The following is a 20,471-nucleotide window of genomic DNA, read 5'->3' on the forward strand; positions in this document are numbered from 1 at the left end:
AATATTCTGGAGGTTGTTGAAGAAGCTTAGGAATGGAGGAAAGAGTGCTGTAAAAGGAGTTAGAGATGATAAAGGTGACATGAAAACAGGAGAAAAAGATATCCTTGAAGTATGGAGTAATTACTTTGAAAAACTGCTAAATGAAACATGCAGTGATGTCAGCACAGTGATAAAAAAACACTGACCAGGCATGCAGTCAGGAATACATATCCATACTTGAAGTAGAAAAAGCCATCAAAGGCTTGAAATGTGGAAAGGTAGCAGGAGTAGATGATATTCGACCAGAAATGCTGAAGTGTATGGTGGTATAAAAGTCTTACAGTGGCTGCACTGCATAGTTCAGAAAGCCTGGACAGAGGGACGAATTCCCGATGATTGGAGTAGAGCTCTCATAGTACCCATATATAAAAAGGGAAATAAAACAATGTGAGAATTACAGAGGTATTTCCCTACTGAGTGCTCCTGGCAAGATCTATGCAAGTATACTTGAGAAACGATTGAGAAGAATTGTGGAAGAAAAGCTTGATGAAGAACAAGCTAGATAGAGGCTGTCAGGATCAGATCTTCACTTTACGACAAATAGTCGAGAAAGCATGGGAATATAACAAAGATCTGTATTTAAGTTTTGTCGATTTGGAAAAGGCATATGACAAGGTGCCAAGAGAGAAGCTATTCAATACGCTGCAGTTATATTGGTGTCAATGGGGCGTTATATCAAGCAATACTTAGTCTTTATTTGAGTTGTGAGTCAGCAGTTAGAATTGAAGGAAGTACAGGAAGATGGTTTAATGTTAAATCTGGTGTGAGACAAGGATGTACATTATCCCCTCTGTTATTCATTATCTATATGAATCACATTATGAAGGAATGTGGTATTAAAACTGATATCAAAATTGGAGATGTTAATGTCAGCTCTTTGCTTTATGCGGATGATGTTATACTTCTAAATAAATCCGCTACAAGTCTGCAAGATTCTCTGACTAAATTGAATAGCTGTTGTAATAGATATGGTATGAAGGTCAGCAATAAAAAGACAAAGACAATGAAAATAGGCAGAATCATTGAAAATGTCAACTGTGTTGTGAATGGAGAACCTGTGGAACAAGTAAAACATTTCAGCTACTTAGGCACAATTTTTACTGAAGATGGTAAACTAAATATAGAAATAGACAACAGAATCAGCAAAGCTGGTATCGTGGGAAGTCAATTGAATAAATTCATATGGAATAAGAAAGAAATTAGTGAGAACACTAAATTAGCTGTATACAAGACTGTGTTCAAACCAATTAACTTATGGATCTGAGAGCTGGGTCAGAAATAAACCCCTTGACCAAAGACTAGAGACCGCAGATATGAGAGTCCTGAGAAAGATTAGAGGCATGAACAGATGGCATCAATGGCAATATCATATTAAAAATGAGGATATTAGGAAAGAACTTGACATTGTCAGCATCCAGGAATGTGTTAGCAGAGCTAATCTCAGATGGTATGGTCACTTAAATAGAATGGGAGAGGAAAGATTAGCAAAACAAGTGTTCTCTGCCAGGTTGGCAGGAAAACGACCCAGAGGAAGACCAAGATATAGGTGGATTGATATGGTACACAGTGCCTTAGACGATAGAAATATAAGATCTGATAATGTTGGAGTCCTGACAAGTATCAGACTGATTTGGAGGAAAATTGTAGATAGGAAGTTAGTAATGATGTAATTTTTTCATGTAGTACTGTCATATCCTGTACACCCCTTGAGGGTGCATGGCAGGAATTTGATGATGATAGATTGGAGCTTCTTAAACCGTGGGTCGCGACCCCCAAATGGGGTCACGTAACCAAATGAGGGGATCGTGAAAAATTTGGCAATAGTAAAAGGTTTCTGAACGCGCAATGACCAAAATTTAACTCAGATTCGAGGTTATTGTTTGTAATTCTTTATGTAAATGGTAAAATTATACGTATACCAAAGAATTGTTTTAAAATAATTTTTTTTATGATTTATTATCAGTAAATGTTTGATTTTTATACCTATTTTATATACATATATACCTGGGGTCACGTAAAAATTTCTCAGGCAAAATGGGGCTGCATAAAGATTTCTCAGGTGAAAAGGGGTCGCTAGTGAAAAAAGTTTAAGAAGCGCTGCTCTAGATGACACTTAACTATATCCCATGCACTACTAACATATTGAAGCCTGCAGGGTTTTATGCAATGGTATAAAAATACTGTTATAGACAAATTTAAGCTTCTTCCTAAGCATGTCATAATCACCTGCCTTGTAGTTCTACAAATACCCAGTCTTGATAGAATATTCATGTTTTACAATCTCCCAAGTCAAGACTGCATTGTCACTTTCACTAATGGGAGGCAATGTTGTCATCTTGGTTATGAGCTAATCTCCCTATACTTCCAGTAGCAGAACAGTATCAAAATTATATGAAAAAATACAAATGCACTGTTTGTTGCTGAAAATGAAATGGTGGTACATGTGTGCACGTATATATACACACACACACTATCAGGTGTGTATATATGTATTTCATACTATGGGCAAGTAAAATGTTTTGTGACCAGTAGATTTAAGTAGTATTTCTGGCGCCAGAGTTATGTCCACTTGTTTGCTTCGGCAGTAGTTCAAATTCAGCTGAGTTCATTTAATTATCCACAACACTAAAATATGAAAATAGTAAATTCCTTTACTATAAATGTGACTTAGCATCTTGATTGGTGATCACTCATGATCAATTTATTGATTAGGTCCAGCTGGAGCATAAGCTGTCTGAAATTTTTAGATGGTTCACAACTCTACTGGTTCGTGTGCACATCATGCTGCAAATGATTCAGTAAACTATCACTAGTTCTTGAATTTATTCTTGTGAACTGAAGTAATTTTGTTCCATTTAATCAGATGCTTAGCAAGGCTACTAATTTTCCACTCTCACTAGCTAAATGGTATTGTTTCTGCTCTGAAACTCACAGGCTGCTGGTTCAAAACGTACTTAAGCACATTTGTGAAAATCACTAGTGATGTTTACTGCAGGCCTGAAGAAGTTTGAAAAAGTTGCATATTTGGTCTAGAGGAGTCCCCAAATTATATAACCTTCAGACTATCTGTGTTACTAATGTGCGAATCTTTTCTAGATGGTGTTCACATTTACAATAAATTCATATGCAATTATCTGTACCTCACCAGAAAATGATAAGGAGATCAGACACTGGTTAAGAGACTCCAAGATCTCAAATCCCAAAGCCTGAAAATAATTTGAGATGCAAGGTTTGTCAAATGAAGACATGAAATGGAATCATCAGTAGAACTATGGATAGCAAGAGAAGGTCACTGATGTATAAGAGGAGGAATATGGGACAAAAGAAGACAGTCCTGTGGTATCAAAGCAATAGAGAAATTGTATGAGAGGAAATCATCCACCATGATGTGAAATGAACAACTAGTGGTAACCTATTCACAAAGAGTAGAAGAGTAACTAATGCTGTATGACAGATCAGATAAAAGGCCTTGGAAATGTCAACAGCAATCAAAAGTTTTTCCAAACTAACCATAACATGCACCTAAAATTGGGTAATATTGGCTAGGATATCGGCTGGAACAAGAGTAGTGAAATCCATATTGGTGATTAGTAATTAAATGGCTCCATTGAGTGAAACCTTTTACATTATTTTTGAGAGGAGTGATGCAATGGATAAATGTTGCTTCTATGATGTTGGGTACATACAAGACAAGTACGATATAGCATTTTAAGTGACATATGTTAAAAGTTAATTCTAGAACACAAGTTTTTTTTAGAAGAAATACTGTTGGGCAAATTGAGGATTTCTCTGATGTCCTTGTGACAGAAAATCAGAGAAAAGCTGCAGTGAGGTGGTGTTTATGACAGAAGGTGGCTGATGCGAAAGAGTCAGCCATTCTGTTCAGACAGTGTTATAAAACTGTTGCCTAAATGTGAGAGGTGGAATCATAGAAAGGCAGATGTTCCACTAAACAGTCTATTGCTTATAAGCAGGAAGCAAATTTTCCACATTTTACATCTAAAGCAATTTTTTAAAGCATTTAAAGACTATCCCACCCCCAAATGTAAGTAGTAGTGTAAATAAATAAACAAGCTTTAAAGTTACAATACTGAGAGGAAAGCAAAGATTTCTTAACTTCCAATTGACTGACTTCATTTGTAAACTTGTTGGAGAACCAAGGCTTGGATATTTTCAGCAGCTATTATGGATCAGAGAATGAAGGCCCTTATTCTAAGAAGGATTATCTTAATTATCTGGTCAAGGCACATGTTTGGATAGGAGAATGAGTAATCAAACCATGGAAAAGAGGTGCAGAAATCCTGCAGCTCATTGCAACTAGCATGCTATAGTGCCCTTTAATCTTCTCAGTAGTAAAGAAGTATACATGTGTCACCATGCTTATATGTCCAAAACAGTACAGACATATATATATTTCAACTATAGTAAAGACATAAATTTACACCAGTTTTTGAGTTTTTGCTGTGAGATGCTGCAATCTCTTAGCAACTTCCCAATTTCTTTCTCCCCATGTATTTATATGCCATAGAAGCTGAGATATAATACTTTTAAATTGCTGCTGAAATTATACGAGGCTAAGACTGGCTAGAAGGTCAAGTTGCAGAAAAGAAAAAAATGGATAATGTCACGGTCAGTATTGCCAAGAGGAGAGCCAACATCTGTAGTATAGTACGCCCACAGATACAAGACCCGTTGACACTTCTGCACATGTCAAAAGAAGTAGAATCCATTCCGATAATAGGGTAATCAATCCGTACTGTGGGATGAGTGTTTATTATTACCTGTCGGAAAATTAACTTCTCTTTTATGATCATTGTAGTTTTTAAAGTGGTAACTATTTTGCTTGTATAACAGTTGGAAAATTTTACGTATAAAGCACGTGATTTCACGTGTTGGTGCACAATTTGTACATCGCCTTATTTCTTTCTCCCCTTCATCATGAATTGACTCTTTTTGGCAGTCTTCCAACGACAGCTCTTGCTTATGTGGTCAGACTATAGTATGTAAGGAGGGACAACTGAATAACAAAAGATCCATGCTGTTGGGATAATGTTTACATATAAAGACAAATATGAAGGATTATTTCGTTTTTGATTAAGTAAATAATCTATGTTAAGGTCATTAATGACAACAAATAATTCAGCTTCCCTTCCAGCTTTTATCAGAGAAAAGGAGTTAGCTCGATTATACACAATGAAGTCTCTAAGGAAAATGATCTTCATTTGGATAAATAATCAAAGAAGTCATGGTGAATGAAATTAGGAGTGAAGCAAAGACAGCAAATGAAAGCAACAAAAATGAGACAAAGAAAATCATAATCCAGAGTAGATCATATAGCAGGAATTCATCATAATCAAATTCCTGATATGCATCCTAAGAGGTGTACAATATATTATTACAGTGCTTACGTGAAAATATTACATCATAATCAATATCTTATTGACAAATTTCTTCCAAACAAATCTGTCAGAATTCCAATATTATCAGATCTTATATTTCATTCTTCTAAGGCACTTCTAACTAGATTTTGGTCTTTCTCTAGGTCTTTAGCTGCCACTGGCATTAAACACCTGTTTTGCTAATCTTTCCTCTCCCATTTTGTTTAAGTGACCACACAACCTTTCACATCCACCCATATGTATCTTGCTAACAATATCAAGTTAATTTCTAATATTCTAACATTTTTAATATGATTGTTATCAATGTCATCTAGGGGTGCTTAAGGGTCAAAGCTGTATAACTGAGAGGAGACCTCCACATAGCCTTTAAAGGAATGCAGAGAACCGACCAGGGCTTCTGACCTAATGTCCAATCCTCACCTCATGGTGCACCCTATTGGGTATCTACCTGGATACTGAATGAACAAGGATGGGCTGGCAATTTTGGATTTAGCCGACCAAATTGTATTCTTATTGGCTTAAACCAATATAGAAAATGATGGTACAACATGACAAAATTTCATGCCGGCTGGGGTGTCGCCCAGTTAAACAAGGCCCTCATTGTTTTTGCCAGGAAACAAAGGCAAACAGCGAAAATTCAGCTACTGAAACAAATCTAAAAACACACCCCAACTCAACATCACCAGAGTTAAAGATTGGTACTATCAACATAAGAAGCCTGAATGGCAAAGAAATGGAGCTAGCTGAGGAATTAGATAAGTACCAGATCGACATAATAGGGGTGACTGAAAGAAAAAAGACAAAAACTGGGGAGATCTTTCTGAGCAATAAATACAAAATGTTATATTCAAGCAATGACAATCAAGGAAAAGGAGTAGCCATAGTATTCAACACAAAATACGAGGCTAATCTTCTTGAATGGCAGACAGTCTCAAGTAGAGTGATGTGGGCAAATATGAGAATGGGGAACTAGACAATGAGACCTATTTGTGCCTTGGTCTCTCAGAAGGTTCTACTAAGGTAGAAGCGGAGGAATTTTTTGATGCTTTAGAAAAAGCAACTGACACAATGAAAAAGGAAAAGTTGGTCCTTGTTGGGGATCTGAATAGCAGAGTAGGAAATGATTGTCAGACATGCAAAAATATTTTGGGAAAATTTGGAGAAAAGAGCAAAGCTAATAATAATGGCAAATATCTGTTGGATTTCTGCTCAGGACATGGACTGGTTATTACTAACACCATGTTCCAACATAAAAATGTACACAAATTCACATGGAGAGAAGAGGCAAGGAATAAGAAAAGTCTCATTGACTATGTCCTTATAGTCCTTATAAGGACTGGCTTAAAGGGGCGAAGCAAGAATGCTTTTCATATTCCCTGTTATCTGTAGAGGACAGTGTAGGGATAAGGTGTTATTGAGCTATTAAAGCTCTGATCATGGCAGGAGGGCAACAGCAATAGCTGAGCCTCAGTTAGAACTTCATTGGCTACAGCATTGCCATCCATTACCCTCCAAGAGTATTGGATTGAATGAATCAATCACCGCATCTCACGGTCGATTGATTCGTCCATCTTGACTATGTCATTGTTGATAGTGATGTTTTCTCCCTGGTGCAGGACACCAGAGTTTACAGAGGATTTGAAATTGGAAGCGATCACTATTTAGTCTTGATCAGGATAAAATTTAAATTTCATATTGAAAAGAATAACACGTAAGTTTTAAAGCGAATAAAAGTTGAGCAGCTCTCAGATGTGAACTGTAGACTGAAATACACAAACATTATTGAAGGAAAAACGAAAAAAGAGTTTGAGAACAAGAACCAAATCTTGGAGATTCAGTGGCAGGCCTTGAAGAAAATCCTGATTGATTCAGCTAGAGAAGCATGTGGTGAAGTTGTCTGCAAGGACAGAAAAATTAGAACTCCATGGTGGACACAGGAAGTTAAAGAGGCAGTGAAAGAAAAAAAGAAAGCATATCAAAAGTTCCTGGCAAATAAGTCAGCTTGTGCTCTTAGAGAATACAGAGACAAATGCAAGAAAGCTAAACAGTGTGTAAAACTAGCTAAACAAAAGTCATGGGAGGACTGTGAAAAGAACATATCCAGAAGGTGGCAAAATATTCTGGAAGTTGTTCAAGAAGCTTAGGAATAGAGGAAAGACTGTAAAAGGAGTTAGAGATGATAAAGGTGACATGAAAACGGGAGAAAAGTACGGGAGTACAGGAAGATGGTTTAATGTTAAATCTGGTGTGAGACAAGGATGTACATTATCCCCTCTGTTATTCATTATCTATATTGATCACATTATGAAGGAAAGGGGTATTAAACATGATATCAAAATTGGAGATGTTAATGTCAGCTCTTTGCTTTATGCGGATGATGTTATACTTCTAAATAAATCCGCTACAAGTCTGCAAGATTCTCAGACTAAATTGAATAACTTATGTAATAAATATGGTATGAAGGTCAGCAATAAAGAGACAAAGACAATGAAAATAGGCAGAATCATTGAAAATGTCAACTATTGTGAATGGAGAACCTGTGGTACAAGTTAAACATTTCAGCTACTTAGGTACGATTTTTAGTGAAGATGGTAAATTAAATATGGAAATAGACAACAGAATCAACAAAGCTGGTATGGTAGGAAGTCAATTGAATAAATTCATATGGAATAAGAGAGAAATTAGTCAGAACACTAAATTAGTTGTATACAAGACAGTGTTCAAACCAGTTTTAACTTATGGATATGAGAGCTGGATCAGAAGTAAAACACTTGATCAAAGACTAGAGGCTGCAGATATGGGAGTCCTGAGAAAGATTAGAGGCGTGAACAGATGGCATCAATGGCAATATCATCTTAAAAACGAGAATATTAGGAAAGAACTTGACATTGTCAGCATCCAGGAATGCATTAGCAGAGCTAATCTCAGATGGTATGGTCACTTAAACAGAATGGGCGAGGAAAGATTAGCAAAACAAATGTTCTCTGCCAAGTTGGCAGGAAAACGACCCAGAGGAAGACCAAGATAAAGGTGGATTGATATGGTACAAAGTGCCTTAGATGATAGAAATATGAGATCTGGTAATGTTGGAGTCTTGACAAGTAACAGACTGATTTGGAGGAAAATTGTAGATAGGAAGTTAGTAATGATGTAAAATTTTCAGGTAGTACTATCATATCCTGTACATCCCTTGAGGGTACATGGCAGGAATTTGATGATGATGATCAATGTCATCTATTTACTTTTTCTAATTTTTCTCAGAACTGTCATATCTGTGATCTCCAGTCTTTTATTTTTAACCCAGAATTCAGATCTGTAAAATTAAAATTGGTTTGAACATGGTCTTGTAAACAGTGAGATCAATTATTAAGAAGTCAATTGCATACAAAATTTATTCAGTTGACTTCTTACCACACCAAATTTGCTAATTCTGTTGTCTATTATTAAATTGAATTTGCATTCTTCACTAAAAATTATGCCTAAATAGTTGAAATATTTTGCTTGTTACAATATATATAGGTTATCCACTCAGGATGCAGTTGGCATTAGAATAGGGTTTAAAATCTTACTGTGGACACACATTATTATTATTACATGACACCTCCAAGGAGTCCAAAGACTCATCGAGGGAGGGCACCCACTCTACAACTCTCCGTCTCCTTTCTCATTCCACCAAATACAGTGAACTGCAACCACCACCACCATCATCTGCACCCAACGTTACTGCCGCCACCACCCCCAAGTATTTTCACAGACAATTACAAACATCCACGCCCACGTTGGGATTCGAACCCACAGCCTTTTGGCCAGAGAGCAGATATGCTAACCACTCGGCCAAGTAGGCCAGAAGATGTTTGCAAATGTGACAGATGAATTTCATTATCCTGTGTAAGAGCATTGCTACCCTGCTTGAAAAATTTCCATGTCTGTAGGTTTCTGCAATATCTAACCCTTAACTCACCTATGGTACTAATTTTATAACCCAAGATTGTAAAGTAATAAAGTTTACAACCTTTAGTGGGTATTATGCAATGAGTATTACATGAAATTAGAAAAAAATGGCTTGGTTTTCTGGTTATAACATAAAATTAGCAAGAGGAAGAAAAAAGCAACTTAAAGCTAAACCATTAATATTAATTTACCTTGATCCATGCTAGCAATGCTAGAAACTTCATGGCTATCCAATACAGATTCATCTTCATCGGTTACTCGTCGACGATCATTGCGGCCTCTCTGACGGGGAGGGAAATCACTTCTTTCTCCATCCCGTTCAGGAGTTCCCCTAAGAGATCCTAAAATACACAATTTGATCAATTTAATAATAGTAAAAAACTATATGATATTCATTAATAGAAAAATAAAACTTATTTTCACATAACTTAAATGCTTATATTTTTTAAAAGAAAATATGGAGAAGAAAGTATCAGTTAAGGCTCCACATGTTTGGTTTATTCATAATGCAGTATAAGTAATTTGGCTATGTAATACACCCAATACATTAGTGCTGCTAACATGGTAGCAACTGTTTCCGAGACAAAAGGTTAAGTCTGCACTTCCCTTCCCTTTCATGTTAGGATCAAGGATTTGTAACAGCTAAGTAACTTGGTACCCTAGAAATCTGATTACTATTTATGATAATGGGGGGGGGGGGGGGGGGGGCAGTTAATCTTATCTGCATTATTTGCATTTCTGTTAACTGTTAGCGTTCTGACTGGTTTCTCTGTTTTGCAAGAAGGCCTTAGGTCTTTCAACCAAAGGGCATCGATACCAACTGAGTTACACCAGTTCTTTTAACTAAACATTTATTGTGAAAATTCAATCACTGTTGAAAGTAATTAATATTCTCATTTTTATTCAGGAAATCTAGCATCTTCACTTAATGGTTAATGTATCACATTTTTGGTAGCATTAGTAACCAATTAATTCTTCTAATATGTTAGAATAAATTTAGGGATTGAGTTGTATGCAGCAACATTAAAATTATTTGATTTCCACAAGCAATTTTTTTTCATTAAGCTTCAAAAACATGGACTAGATAAATGCCTGCTTCCAAGTGATATGGTTGCCACTACTCCAAATATTCTGCATGTGAGTGCAATTCCCTAGAAATATTTTCAATATTTCTGGAAGAATGTATTCGAATCTAATGGGGAGGAGGATAAAATAGTCAATATTTCAGTGTACTGACTGAGTCAAGGGCTAGTTTGTAAATAAAATACAATCCTGAAAAACTTGTGGTATACTGGTACACACACACACAAGTGTATATATACACACACGTGTGCGTATGTGTATCAGCGGTGTTGCGTATCCCATTTCAGTTGAGTGTGCTGTCGTGTGACTTATGCAACCTGTGTTACAAAATTAACATCAATTTGACTGTATGACTGCATTTTTCCGGTAAAATTAAAACAAAGGGAAAGGGCTCTGAAGAGTTCAAAGGATGTATGAAAGTCATAAGAGTGTATAGCACATTGGTACTCATCTTAATCGGTCCAATGCAATTAATTGTAGGATAACATTGAATATTTTATCAATTAATTGTAACCAAATCTGCATAGAGTGGGAGACAATGTGTTTAAGACATATTAGAAAACAATAACGAAGGCGGATGGTATATTTGAATTATTCAAAGGTGCAAATATAACAGTAAATTTGGAAGAGGAGACCGAGGCCTACCTCCTTCGACTAGAATCATATAAGCTGCAAAAGCTCTGGCAAAAAATGGGACATTCATTAGATCGCCAACACTGTTTCTCATTGTAAATATGGGCAAAAAAGTTATAAATTATTTATTAAAACACCTCACACACTCAAAACACGTGAAACTCAGAAAACAAAAACAGCAACTCATGACAAATGACAATGTTCAATTGAATGGGTTGACACAATCAATCACAGCCACTTATTTCTGGGTGCAATGTCTAAGGAAACACTCTGCTTGGCCTCCTCCTGGGTGGTTTAAAACTACTGGAATGCTAAGAATTTGACCCATATTTGTGACCACACACCACAGCTATTAACGCAGATGTGATGCAATATTTATGTGGCAAAAAGTGTCCTCTTCATGATGCATTAGTATATCGTGTTTAATTGTAGGAATCATGGGAAGCCAGGAAAAAATTAGGGGGAACAGAAATAAACGCAAAAATACAGTATCAATGATATTGCTATTCTGTGAGTGTGTACCCTGAATAATATAAATATGTATAATGCATCATTATTAAAGATTGATGAATGGATGGAATGATAAAGAATAAACATAGTAGGATCTCACTCCAGTAAGCTCACTTCCTTTAAAACAGCATTACATTTATGGAATTTTGCTGAGGCCTTTTTGGCATTTCTGTATTCAGAAAATCAGTATAATATATGCTGAATGACTATTTCAGTGATACAACAGAATTTATTCTGAATATGTAGAACTAGCATTTCTGGAGTTTAGGTTTATTAAAAAAAATCCAGTAAAATTAAAGGGCTTTGAAGAGTTCAAAGGAAGATTTGAACTTTTGCCATTTCTCATGAATGTTCTTCTGAAGAATGCTTTAAAAAGCTACCTTTACATTAGCCTTGAATAAATATACATGCATGGCCAAGGTGATGGTTCTTTGATACTATTCTATAGCACATCTTGAAGTGCAAGAAGATCAGAGGTGACATGTTATGCATATTAATAATTAGTTTTTCTTTACCAATGTAAGAAAGGCCACACATGCATGGAATTTCATATACTCCAGGGCATTTAAAGAAAGGTACCTCATCTTTGGGTGATCTTAAGATTTGTCTGATCATGGTAGTTGGTTTAAAAACCACTCTGATGTTATGAGCTTTTAACATTCTCGCCAATTTTGTGGAAACTGAATTAATATATGGAATGACAGCTGTGGACACATATTGAGGCACCGTAACACGTTGGTGGTGGTTGTCTTTAAATAGCCATTTGTTTAAAATGTTAGAAGGGTATCCATTAAGAGATAGAGTGTTAGCTATTAGTGACAGTTCTCTCTGTACATATGCTTCTTTTGAAATAGACTTTAAAGCTCTATTACGGAGCATGTGAATGATGCTGTGTTTTTGTGATCTATGATGGTTGGACGAATAATGTAGATATCTACCTGTATCTGTGGGTTTCTTGTAAATGGACAGTTGGATATTGTTATCTTCTCTCCTCACTAGGATGTCAAGAAAAGGAAGTTCTTTGTTCTTCTCTATTCTATAGTGAATTTGATCTTATTGTGTAGTGAGTTGATTTTGTTCAGAAACGCGAGAAGGTTTTCCATGGTATCCTTCCAGATGATGAACACGTCATCAACATATCTCCACCAAATTGACGGTTTTGGTAAAATGGTAGAAAGAATATCCTTTTCAAGTTTTTCCATAAAAAGGTCTGCACGTGGTGGTGACAGGGGGCTACCCATGGCTAGACCTTCCAATTGTTTGTATACAGTGTTGTTAAATTTGAAGAAATTTGATTTCGGGCAATGATGAAACAACTGTGTGATGTCTTGAGGGAAAAGATCTTTCAGAATGTTGACTACCTCTACGATTGGTACATTAGTGAATAAGGACACTACATCAAGACTAGTAGCCATAATGTCCGTTTCTGATATTTTAATACCCTTGATTTTTTCTACAAATTGTTGAGAGTTTTTAATGTAGGTCTCTGTGTGTCTAATTGTTCTTAATTTTGCCAGATGCTTTGCTAGGAGGTACGTAGGCGAGGATCTTCCATCAACTATTGGACGAAGAGGTACGTTTTCTTTATGAATCTTGGGAGCCCCATAAAAGCGTGGAGTAATAGGATGTAATGATTTAAGTTATTTTTAAGTTCATCCGACCAACCGGTCATATTGCAGATAAGAGTGTTAGTCTCCAGATGATTACTCATGATGGGATTTTTATCTAAGACTTGGTAAGTGGAACTGTCTGCTAGTAATAAGTTAATCTTATCAAAGTAATCTTTCGAGTTGAGACAATTAGACACACAGAGACCTACATTAAAAACTCTCAACAATTTGTAGAAAAAATCAAGAGTATTAAAATATCAGAAACGGACATTATGGCTACTAGTCTTGATGTAGTGTCCTTATTCACTAATGTACCAATCATAGAGGTAGTCAACATTCTGAAAGATCTTTTCCCTCAAGACATCACACAGTTGTTTCATCATTGCCCGAAATCAAATTTAACAATACTGTATACAAACAATTGGAAGGTCTAGCCATGGGTAGCCCCCTGTCACCACCACGTGCAGACCTTTTTATGGAAACACTTGAAAAGGATATTCTTTCCACCATTTTACCAAAACCGTCAATTTGGTGGAGATATGTTGATGACGTGTTCATCATCTGGAAGGATACCATGGAAAACCTTCTCGCGTTTCTGAACAAAATCAACTCACTACACAATAAGATCAAATTCACTATAGAATAGAGAAGAACAAAGAACTTCCTTTTCTTGACATCCTAGTGAGGAGAGAAGATAACAATATCCAACTGTCCATTTATAAGAAACCCACAGATACAGGTAGATATCTACATTATTCATACAACCATCATAGATCACATAAACACAGCATCATTCACATGCTCCGTAATAGAGCCTTAAGGTCTATTTCAAAAGAAGCAGATGTATAGAGAGAACTGTCACTAATAGCTAACACTCTATCTCTTAATGGATACCCTTCTAACATTTTAAACAAATGGCTATTTAAAGACAACCACCACCAACGTGTTACGGTGCCCCAATATGTGTCCACAGCTGTCATTCCATATATTAATTCAGTTTCCACAAAATTGGCGAGAATGTTAAAAGCTCATAACATCAGAGTGGTTTTTAAACCAACTACCATGATCAGACAAATCTTAAGATCACCCAAAGATGAGGTATCTTTCTTCAAATGCCCTGGAATGAAATTCCATGCACGTGTGGCCTTTCTTACATTGTCAGACTTCTAGAAGTTTTGAAATAAGACAGAAGGAACATGTGGGGGATTGCAATCATAATAGAATCATCACATCTGGTTTTGCTCATCATTTCTCAACATCAAATCATGTTATAGATTGGAAAAACAGTTCTATGCCTTACATCGAGAATGACTACAGACACAGAACTTTAAAAGAAGCAGCTATGGTACTACGCACAGGCAATAATTTAAATAGAAATCAAGGTATTATTCTTAAAGACATATGGAAAAATCTCATCATCTCTCTCAGTTCAACAGAACTACAACATGCAAAAAACTACACAACACGTGGTCATGTACCGGATTCTGACTGAAGCATTCGAACACATGCATGCCATCAAACACGAATGATCAAATGTAAAAGCCTAACAGTTACTAAAGTGTATGTTTTAAATGTAACTTAATGCATTTGTTTTCACACCAGTTCAGCCTTGAAAATGCTAGACAGTGGCTAGTGAAACTTGTTGGCTCTTTGTATATTTATCATTTATCTTCTGGTCTTTTAATAATAAAAGTTCTTTATTTTAATACATCCGACCAAATATGTACAATTTATAATTCAAAATATTAGAGTATTTCAAAAAAAATTTTTTTTTATTGGTTTTGAGGAGAGCATAGAAATACCATATATTTCAGTAGCTGTGAGACTGACTCATGCATGAGGAATCGTTTGCATGTCGATTTCAGTTAATCATTTGCTAAACATGGGTCGAACGAGTGACATATCGGAAGCTAAGAAGTTTCGTATGGTGTCTCAACAGTTTATAGCTAAGGAATTGAATTGAAATGTTCTCAAGCAAGTGCGCGGAGAGTATTGAGACAGTATTCTAATAACCAGAGTTTTCAAAATAATTGCTGCAATAGTGGTCGAAAGGTAATAATTACATCAAGAGATGAGAGGAGATTGAAGAATGTTGTGAAGAAAAACTGCTTCCGAAGTGTAAGGCATTTTCACAGGAGATGGAAAGAACTAGGTGTGAATGAGTCTAAATTTATGATGCTGAGATGACTTCACAAATTGGGTTTTAAATCATGTGTGCGTTAGACAAAGCCGCTTATGACTTCCAAGCAAAAGGCAGCTAGAGTGCGATGGTGTAAGCAAAGACTGTTGTGGGATTAGGAGGACTGGGAAACATACTTTTTAATGATGAAAGCATGTTTTGTGTGTCCCATGGCCAACAAGGGATACGTGTTTGGCATTTTAAGCAAGAAGCATTTAATAAAGAATGAATAAAATGTTTGGTGAAATTTGCAACCTGTGTCATAGCATGGGCTTGTATGACCACAGAGGGTCCAGGTAGGCTGTGTACAATGGAGTCAATTCCAAAGTATACCAAGAAATTCTTGAGCATTTTAAGTTACTGGCATCAGAAGATTTATGTTATGATGATTTCCTTATTCAGCTTCTTGTCACACTTTTAAGATCACTACCAGATGGTTAAAAGAAAGATAAATCAATGTAATTCCCTGGCTGGCAAGCTCAGATTTAAAACCCATTGAGAATTTGTGGAGAATTATGAAGAAATGTTTTGAAGAAGTTGTCCCGTGAGACAAAAATGAACTTGTTTCTAGTCTGCAGACCACATGAGCATGTTTTGATAAAAAAAGACTGTGAACCGCTTGTAAATAATATGCCCAAATGTTTATGAATGGTCATAAAAGCTAAGGGGGGTGCAACAAAATACTAATTATCTCGATGTTTCCCTTTGACTATAATTTTTGTGCATTTATTTTTGCATTATTTTAATATTTTGAACCACATCAAAAATTATTCTAATTTTGTTAATGTTTTAAAGTAAGTTTTTTTATAATTTACATTACATTTTTGTGTTTACATGGTTATATAATCAACAAAGTACATAGATTTAGAAGATGCTAATTCATACTTGGTAATAATTATTTTTTATGTAATAAATTAGAATTGCAAATCATTCAACACATTTTCTTTGATTATTCTAACGTCGTGATTCGGAGGTGTATAAGCTCAAGGACAAGATATTATGATAATCCAAACACAATATTTCAAGACTAATTTTCTAACAAGTTTTTTTTTCCAAAATGGTCTATCATTAGTTACCTGATTTGATCAACCATGACTTTTCTTATAAATACTCTTAACAAATTACTAAGTGGTTTTTTTTTGTTGGGGATTCCTCCTATCACTTTTGATTCAAACACTTTTTTTTTGAAACATATTTCAAGAATATAGAAATATATTCTTGAAATATGATTTAATTTTATACAAAATAATTTGGTCTCCTGGGTTCCAAGGGGATAAAGAAACTCTGAAAAGGGTGCAAAGAATATACCCGGATTATGAGGGCAGATTGCAGACTCTGGTTAACAGGAGAAAGAGGGGTGATATGATAGAAGGCTATAAACTTTTGAATGGGTGTTATAGCATTTCAACTGATGAAATTTTTCATTATATGGAAGGCGGGGAATGTGGAGAACACAGGAGCATCCATGGAAGTTAAGGTTGTTCACAGTCAAGAAATGGGTAAGAGCTATAATAAATTTAGTTTAATCCTTTATCCAAGTGTAAGCAAACAAAGTTTGCACCTGAAAATATCTTCAGGACTGAGGTAGGATAGTGCAACACCAGGCAACTCCGAGCAAAGGTGGACCAAGCTCTCATCACTCCTTGTCTCAATATCTCTCATAATGCAAAGCACATCTCCTTGCGGAGATGTATACTGCTATGCATTAAGGGAAAGGCCACTACTCAGACTGGTTTCAACCTTTATTGAGGTCTCGTCAGTGGGAGGCAGACCCAAATGTGGAGATACTAGGGCAGAAGCAATAGGAGAGGTCATATTTACCTATAGGAGTTGCCAACAGGTGTACCACCTTATTATTGAATTCCTCTGGATTTAGAGAAAGATGTTGGAAGTTTATTTTTCACTTGGTTAGACTATAATAAATTTAGTTTAATCCTTTATCCAAGTGTCCTTTATCCTTTATCCCACTGACGAGACCTCAATAAAGGTTAAAACCGGTCTGGGTAGTGGCCCTTCCCTTAATGCATAGCAGTAAACATGTCTGCAGGGAGATGTGCTTTGCATTATGGGAGATACTGAGACAAGGAGTGATGAAAGCTTGGTCCACCTTACCTCAGTCCTGAAGATATTTTCAGGCGCAAGCTTTGTTTACTTACACTTGGATAAAGGATTAAACTAAATTTATTACAGTCTAACCAAGTGAAAAATAAACTTCCAACATCTTTCTCTAAATAATCCAGAGTAATTCAATAAGGTGGTACACACCTGTTGGTAACTCCTATAGATAAATATGACCTCTCCTATTGCTTCTACCTTAGTATCTCCACGTTTGGGTCTGCCTCCCACTGAAGAGACCTCATTAAAGGTTGAAACCGGTCTGGGTAGTGGCCCTTCCTTTAATGCATAGCAGTATACATGTCTGCAAGGAGATGTGCTTTGCATTATGGGAGATACTGAGACAAGGAGTGATGGGATCTTGGTCCACCTTTGCTCAGAGTTGCCTGGTGTTGTACTACCTTACCTCAGTCCTGAAGATATTTTCAGGTGCAAACTTTGTTTGCTTACACTTGGATAAAGGATTAAACTAAATTTATTATAGTCCAACCAAGTGAAAAATAAGCTTCCAACATCCGGTAAGAGCTAGGTTTTTCTCCGAGAGCAGTGAGCGAGTGGAATAATTTGCCCTTAGGGGTAGTGAGTGTATCTAGTGTAAATGAATTTAAGGGAAGGTATTATAGCTGGTTTGGGAGATTTATAGCCTCCCTTGATGGGTCCCTGACTCCCCAGGGGCCTGAGATGATGATAACAACAAAAACAACATTAACGAAACAAATGAATGGTCATCTCCTAATTCAGTGCTTCATGATCATGAGGTACTGACTTACGAGATGACCAATTAGGAAGTAATTATGGTTGTGAAGTAATTCACGTTGAACCATAAATATAATTACAGAAAGTTCTAAAGTCAATCAACATGAATATTTCAATTGTTTAGCATATCTTCATTAATTTCTGGTGTGGAGACCATGTTTCTAAACAGAAACAGATTTTATTAAAATCAATACCACACAACAAGTTTTATAAGTCACTAGACTTACATTATCAGGCATATACAATCTGCATTAAAAAAAAAAAAAAAAAAAGACTAGAAAAAATTAATTACACATAAACGCTATAAGAACTTCAAACTAGTACATATAAACAGAGTGAAAAAACCCACTGGATTAACTAAATGTGCAAATGCTCAAACTTTGTCAGTAACATTCTTGACATTTATGGACAAATAAACAGTATTTCAAAAATGCAGTGTTGTTACCGTACATCAAGAACATTACAAAGCTGTAGCATTACATTGTAACATCTCAGTTTTCAACAATGCCATCATTCTATATATGCTTTTTGCCACTACTGAATAAGATCTGTATATGATCCTGTTATTCTTTACTCCTAGGTCAGAGCTCTTCACAAATAGCAAATTTCAGCTCATCTGCAAAATGGCATCTTTCAGAAGATCAAACAGGTGGTAGCCAAAGGGTAGAGAATATGGGTAGGATAGGGAAGATCAGTCCAGCCAAATATTGTAATGGCATCTCTTGTGTGTAAGGTGATGCAGGGGAGGACCCCATTCAAGTTTCTAGTGAGTTAACTCCATGGATGCATTATTTCCAATTTCTGCAATGTCTCCACAATACAATTCTGAACTTCAGTTCATGGTACCTCTCTCCAAAATGCCCACAAGCCAAGATCCCATTTTTCTATCACAATATGGCTGCTAAGCCTTTACTCAATGGAAACTATCTTTTGAATTTCTTCTTGCACAGTGATTGAGATGATGCATTCCATGGATGGGCTATTTCTTCATTCCAGGGCCATAATGGTGAACTAGTGTTGTATTACCTGTAACTATGACTGGAAATCCCTCCTCCTCATTCTCCTAGCTCTAGAGAAATTCCATTATAACTTTCTGGTCTTCTTTATAATTGCTGTTCAGCAAAATTTATTCAGAACCAACTGTGAACAAAATTTGTTGTGGCTGAACCCATTAATGATGGTCAACACCACTGGTTTTCCGATACCGACTGGGTTGCACAATTCACAGGTTGTGAATTGTGCAACACAGTTTGCATCAAGGTTAGTCTCTGTTTGCACTAAAAAACGAAAATTAAAGGGATTAAAGAAAAAAATATTTATTGGTATTTTTACTTCAATAGTTTGTATCAAGGTTAGTCTCTGACCGTAGGTTCACTGCTCTCAGTGCTTTACCCAACATCTGTTCTTGTCTCCATGTACATTTTTCAGAGAGATATGATTTTCTATTGGACTAGCATCCTCTGCAGTAAGGAATTCAAATCACTCTTTGCTTTATACATGCACCTATAACTGCTGCCATTTTGAACTACCCGGATGCTGCACTCGTGACCAATTGCAATGCCACTCACTACGAGGGAACTAGACATTATTGCTGTCCACTCAATGTGCAAAGTTTTTGGCCATAATCAAATTGAAAGAAAATATAGAAGACATTACTTTCACAATGCTCCTTGGGTATATATGTAGGGGGGAGGTATACACACACACACACACACACATTGCTTTTTTTTTTTTATCATCAAAAATAGGTGCTGGTACTCATTATTTGCTTGCACTAAAAACTGAAAATTAACGGGATATGAAAAAAACTAAAAAATTATTTACTGGTATTTTTACTTCATAGTGTGATAATGATATCGGAATAAGAACAAATTAAGTTGCTAACATGCAGTTTATTAAGCATAAATTTTAACAATAGACATATTAAAAAATGTATCTTATTAAATATTTAGTTTATTTACATGAAGTAAATAGGTAAAAATGACTGAATATTATAAATTTCTAAATGCACCGCATCTGATGTCCAAATCTGCATTACTGACAATAAAGGTGTCAGTACACAATGGCACAGTGTACCATTGCATATTTGGGATGTTGTCAGTGTACCACTGACAGCATCCCAAAAACAAGCACTGTATACGTGTGTGTGTGTGTGTGTGACATATCACATTTTTACCTGCAACATTCTTTCCCCTA

The 20,471-nt window shown here is 36.0% G+C and overlaps 1 protein-coding gene across 2 annotated transcripts in view; it reads right to left on the minus strand.

The window, feature by feature from the left end:
- Positions 1-20,471, minus strand: part of LOC150093418 (RNA-binding protein FXR1-like) — a 272,912-nt gene that overhangs the window by 6,480 nt on the left and 245,961 nt on the right. For both annotated transcript variants that reach the window (XM_090413280.1, XM_090413279.1), the window contains exon 14: positions 9,581-9,730. In XM_090413280.1, the coding sequence (XP_090269406.1) occupies positions 9,581-9,730 (150 nt within the window). The remainder of the gene's footprint in view (positions 1-9,580; positions 9,731-20,471) is intronic.

Source organism: Typopeltis vanoorti, chromosome 24 (assembly GCF_054136105.1).
Source record: "Typopeltis vanoorti isolate ZY-2024b chromosome 24, IOZ_Tvanoo_1.0, whole genome shotgun sequence".
Classification (NCBI taxonomy): Eukaryota; Metazoa; Arthropoda; class Arachnida; order Uropygi; family Thelyphonidae; genus Typopeltis; species Typopeltis vanoorti.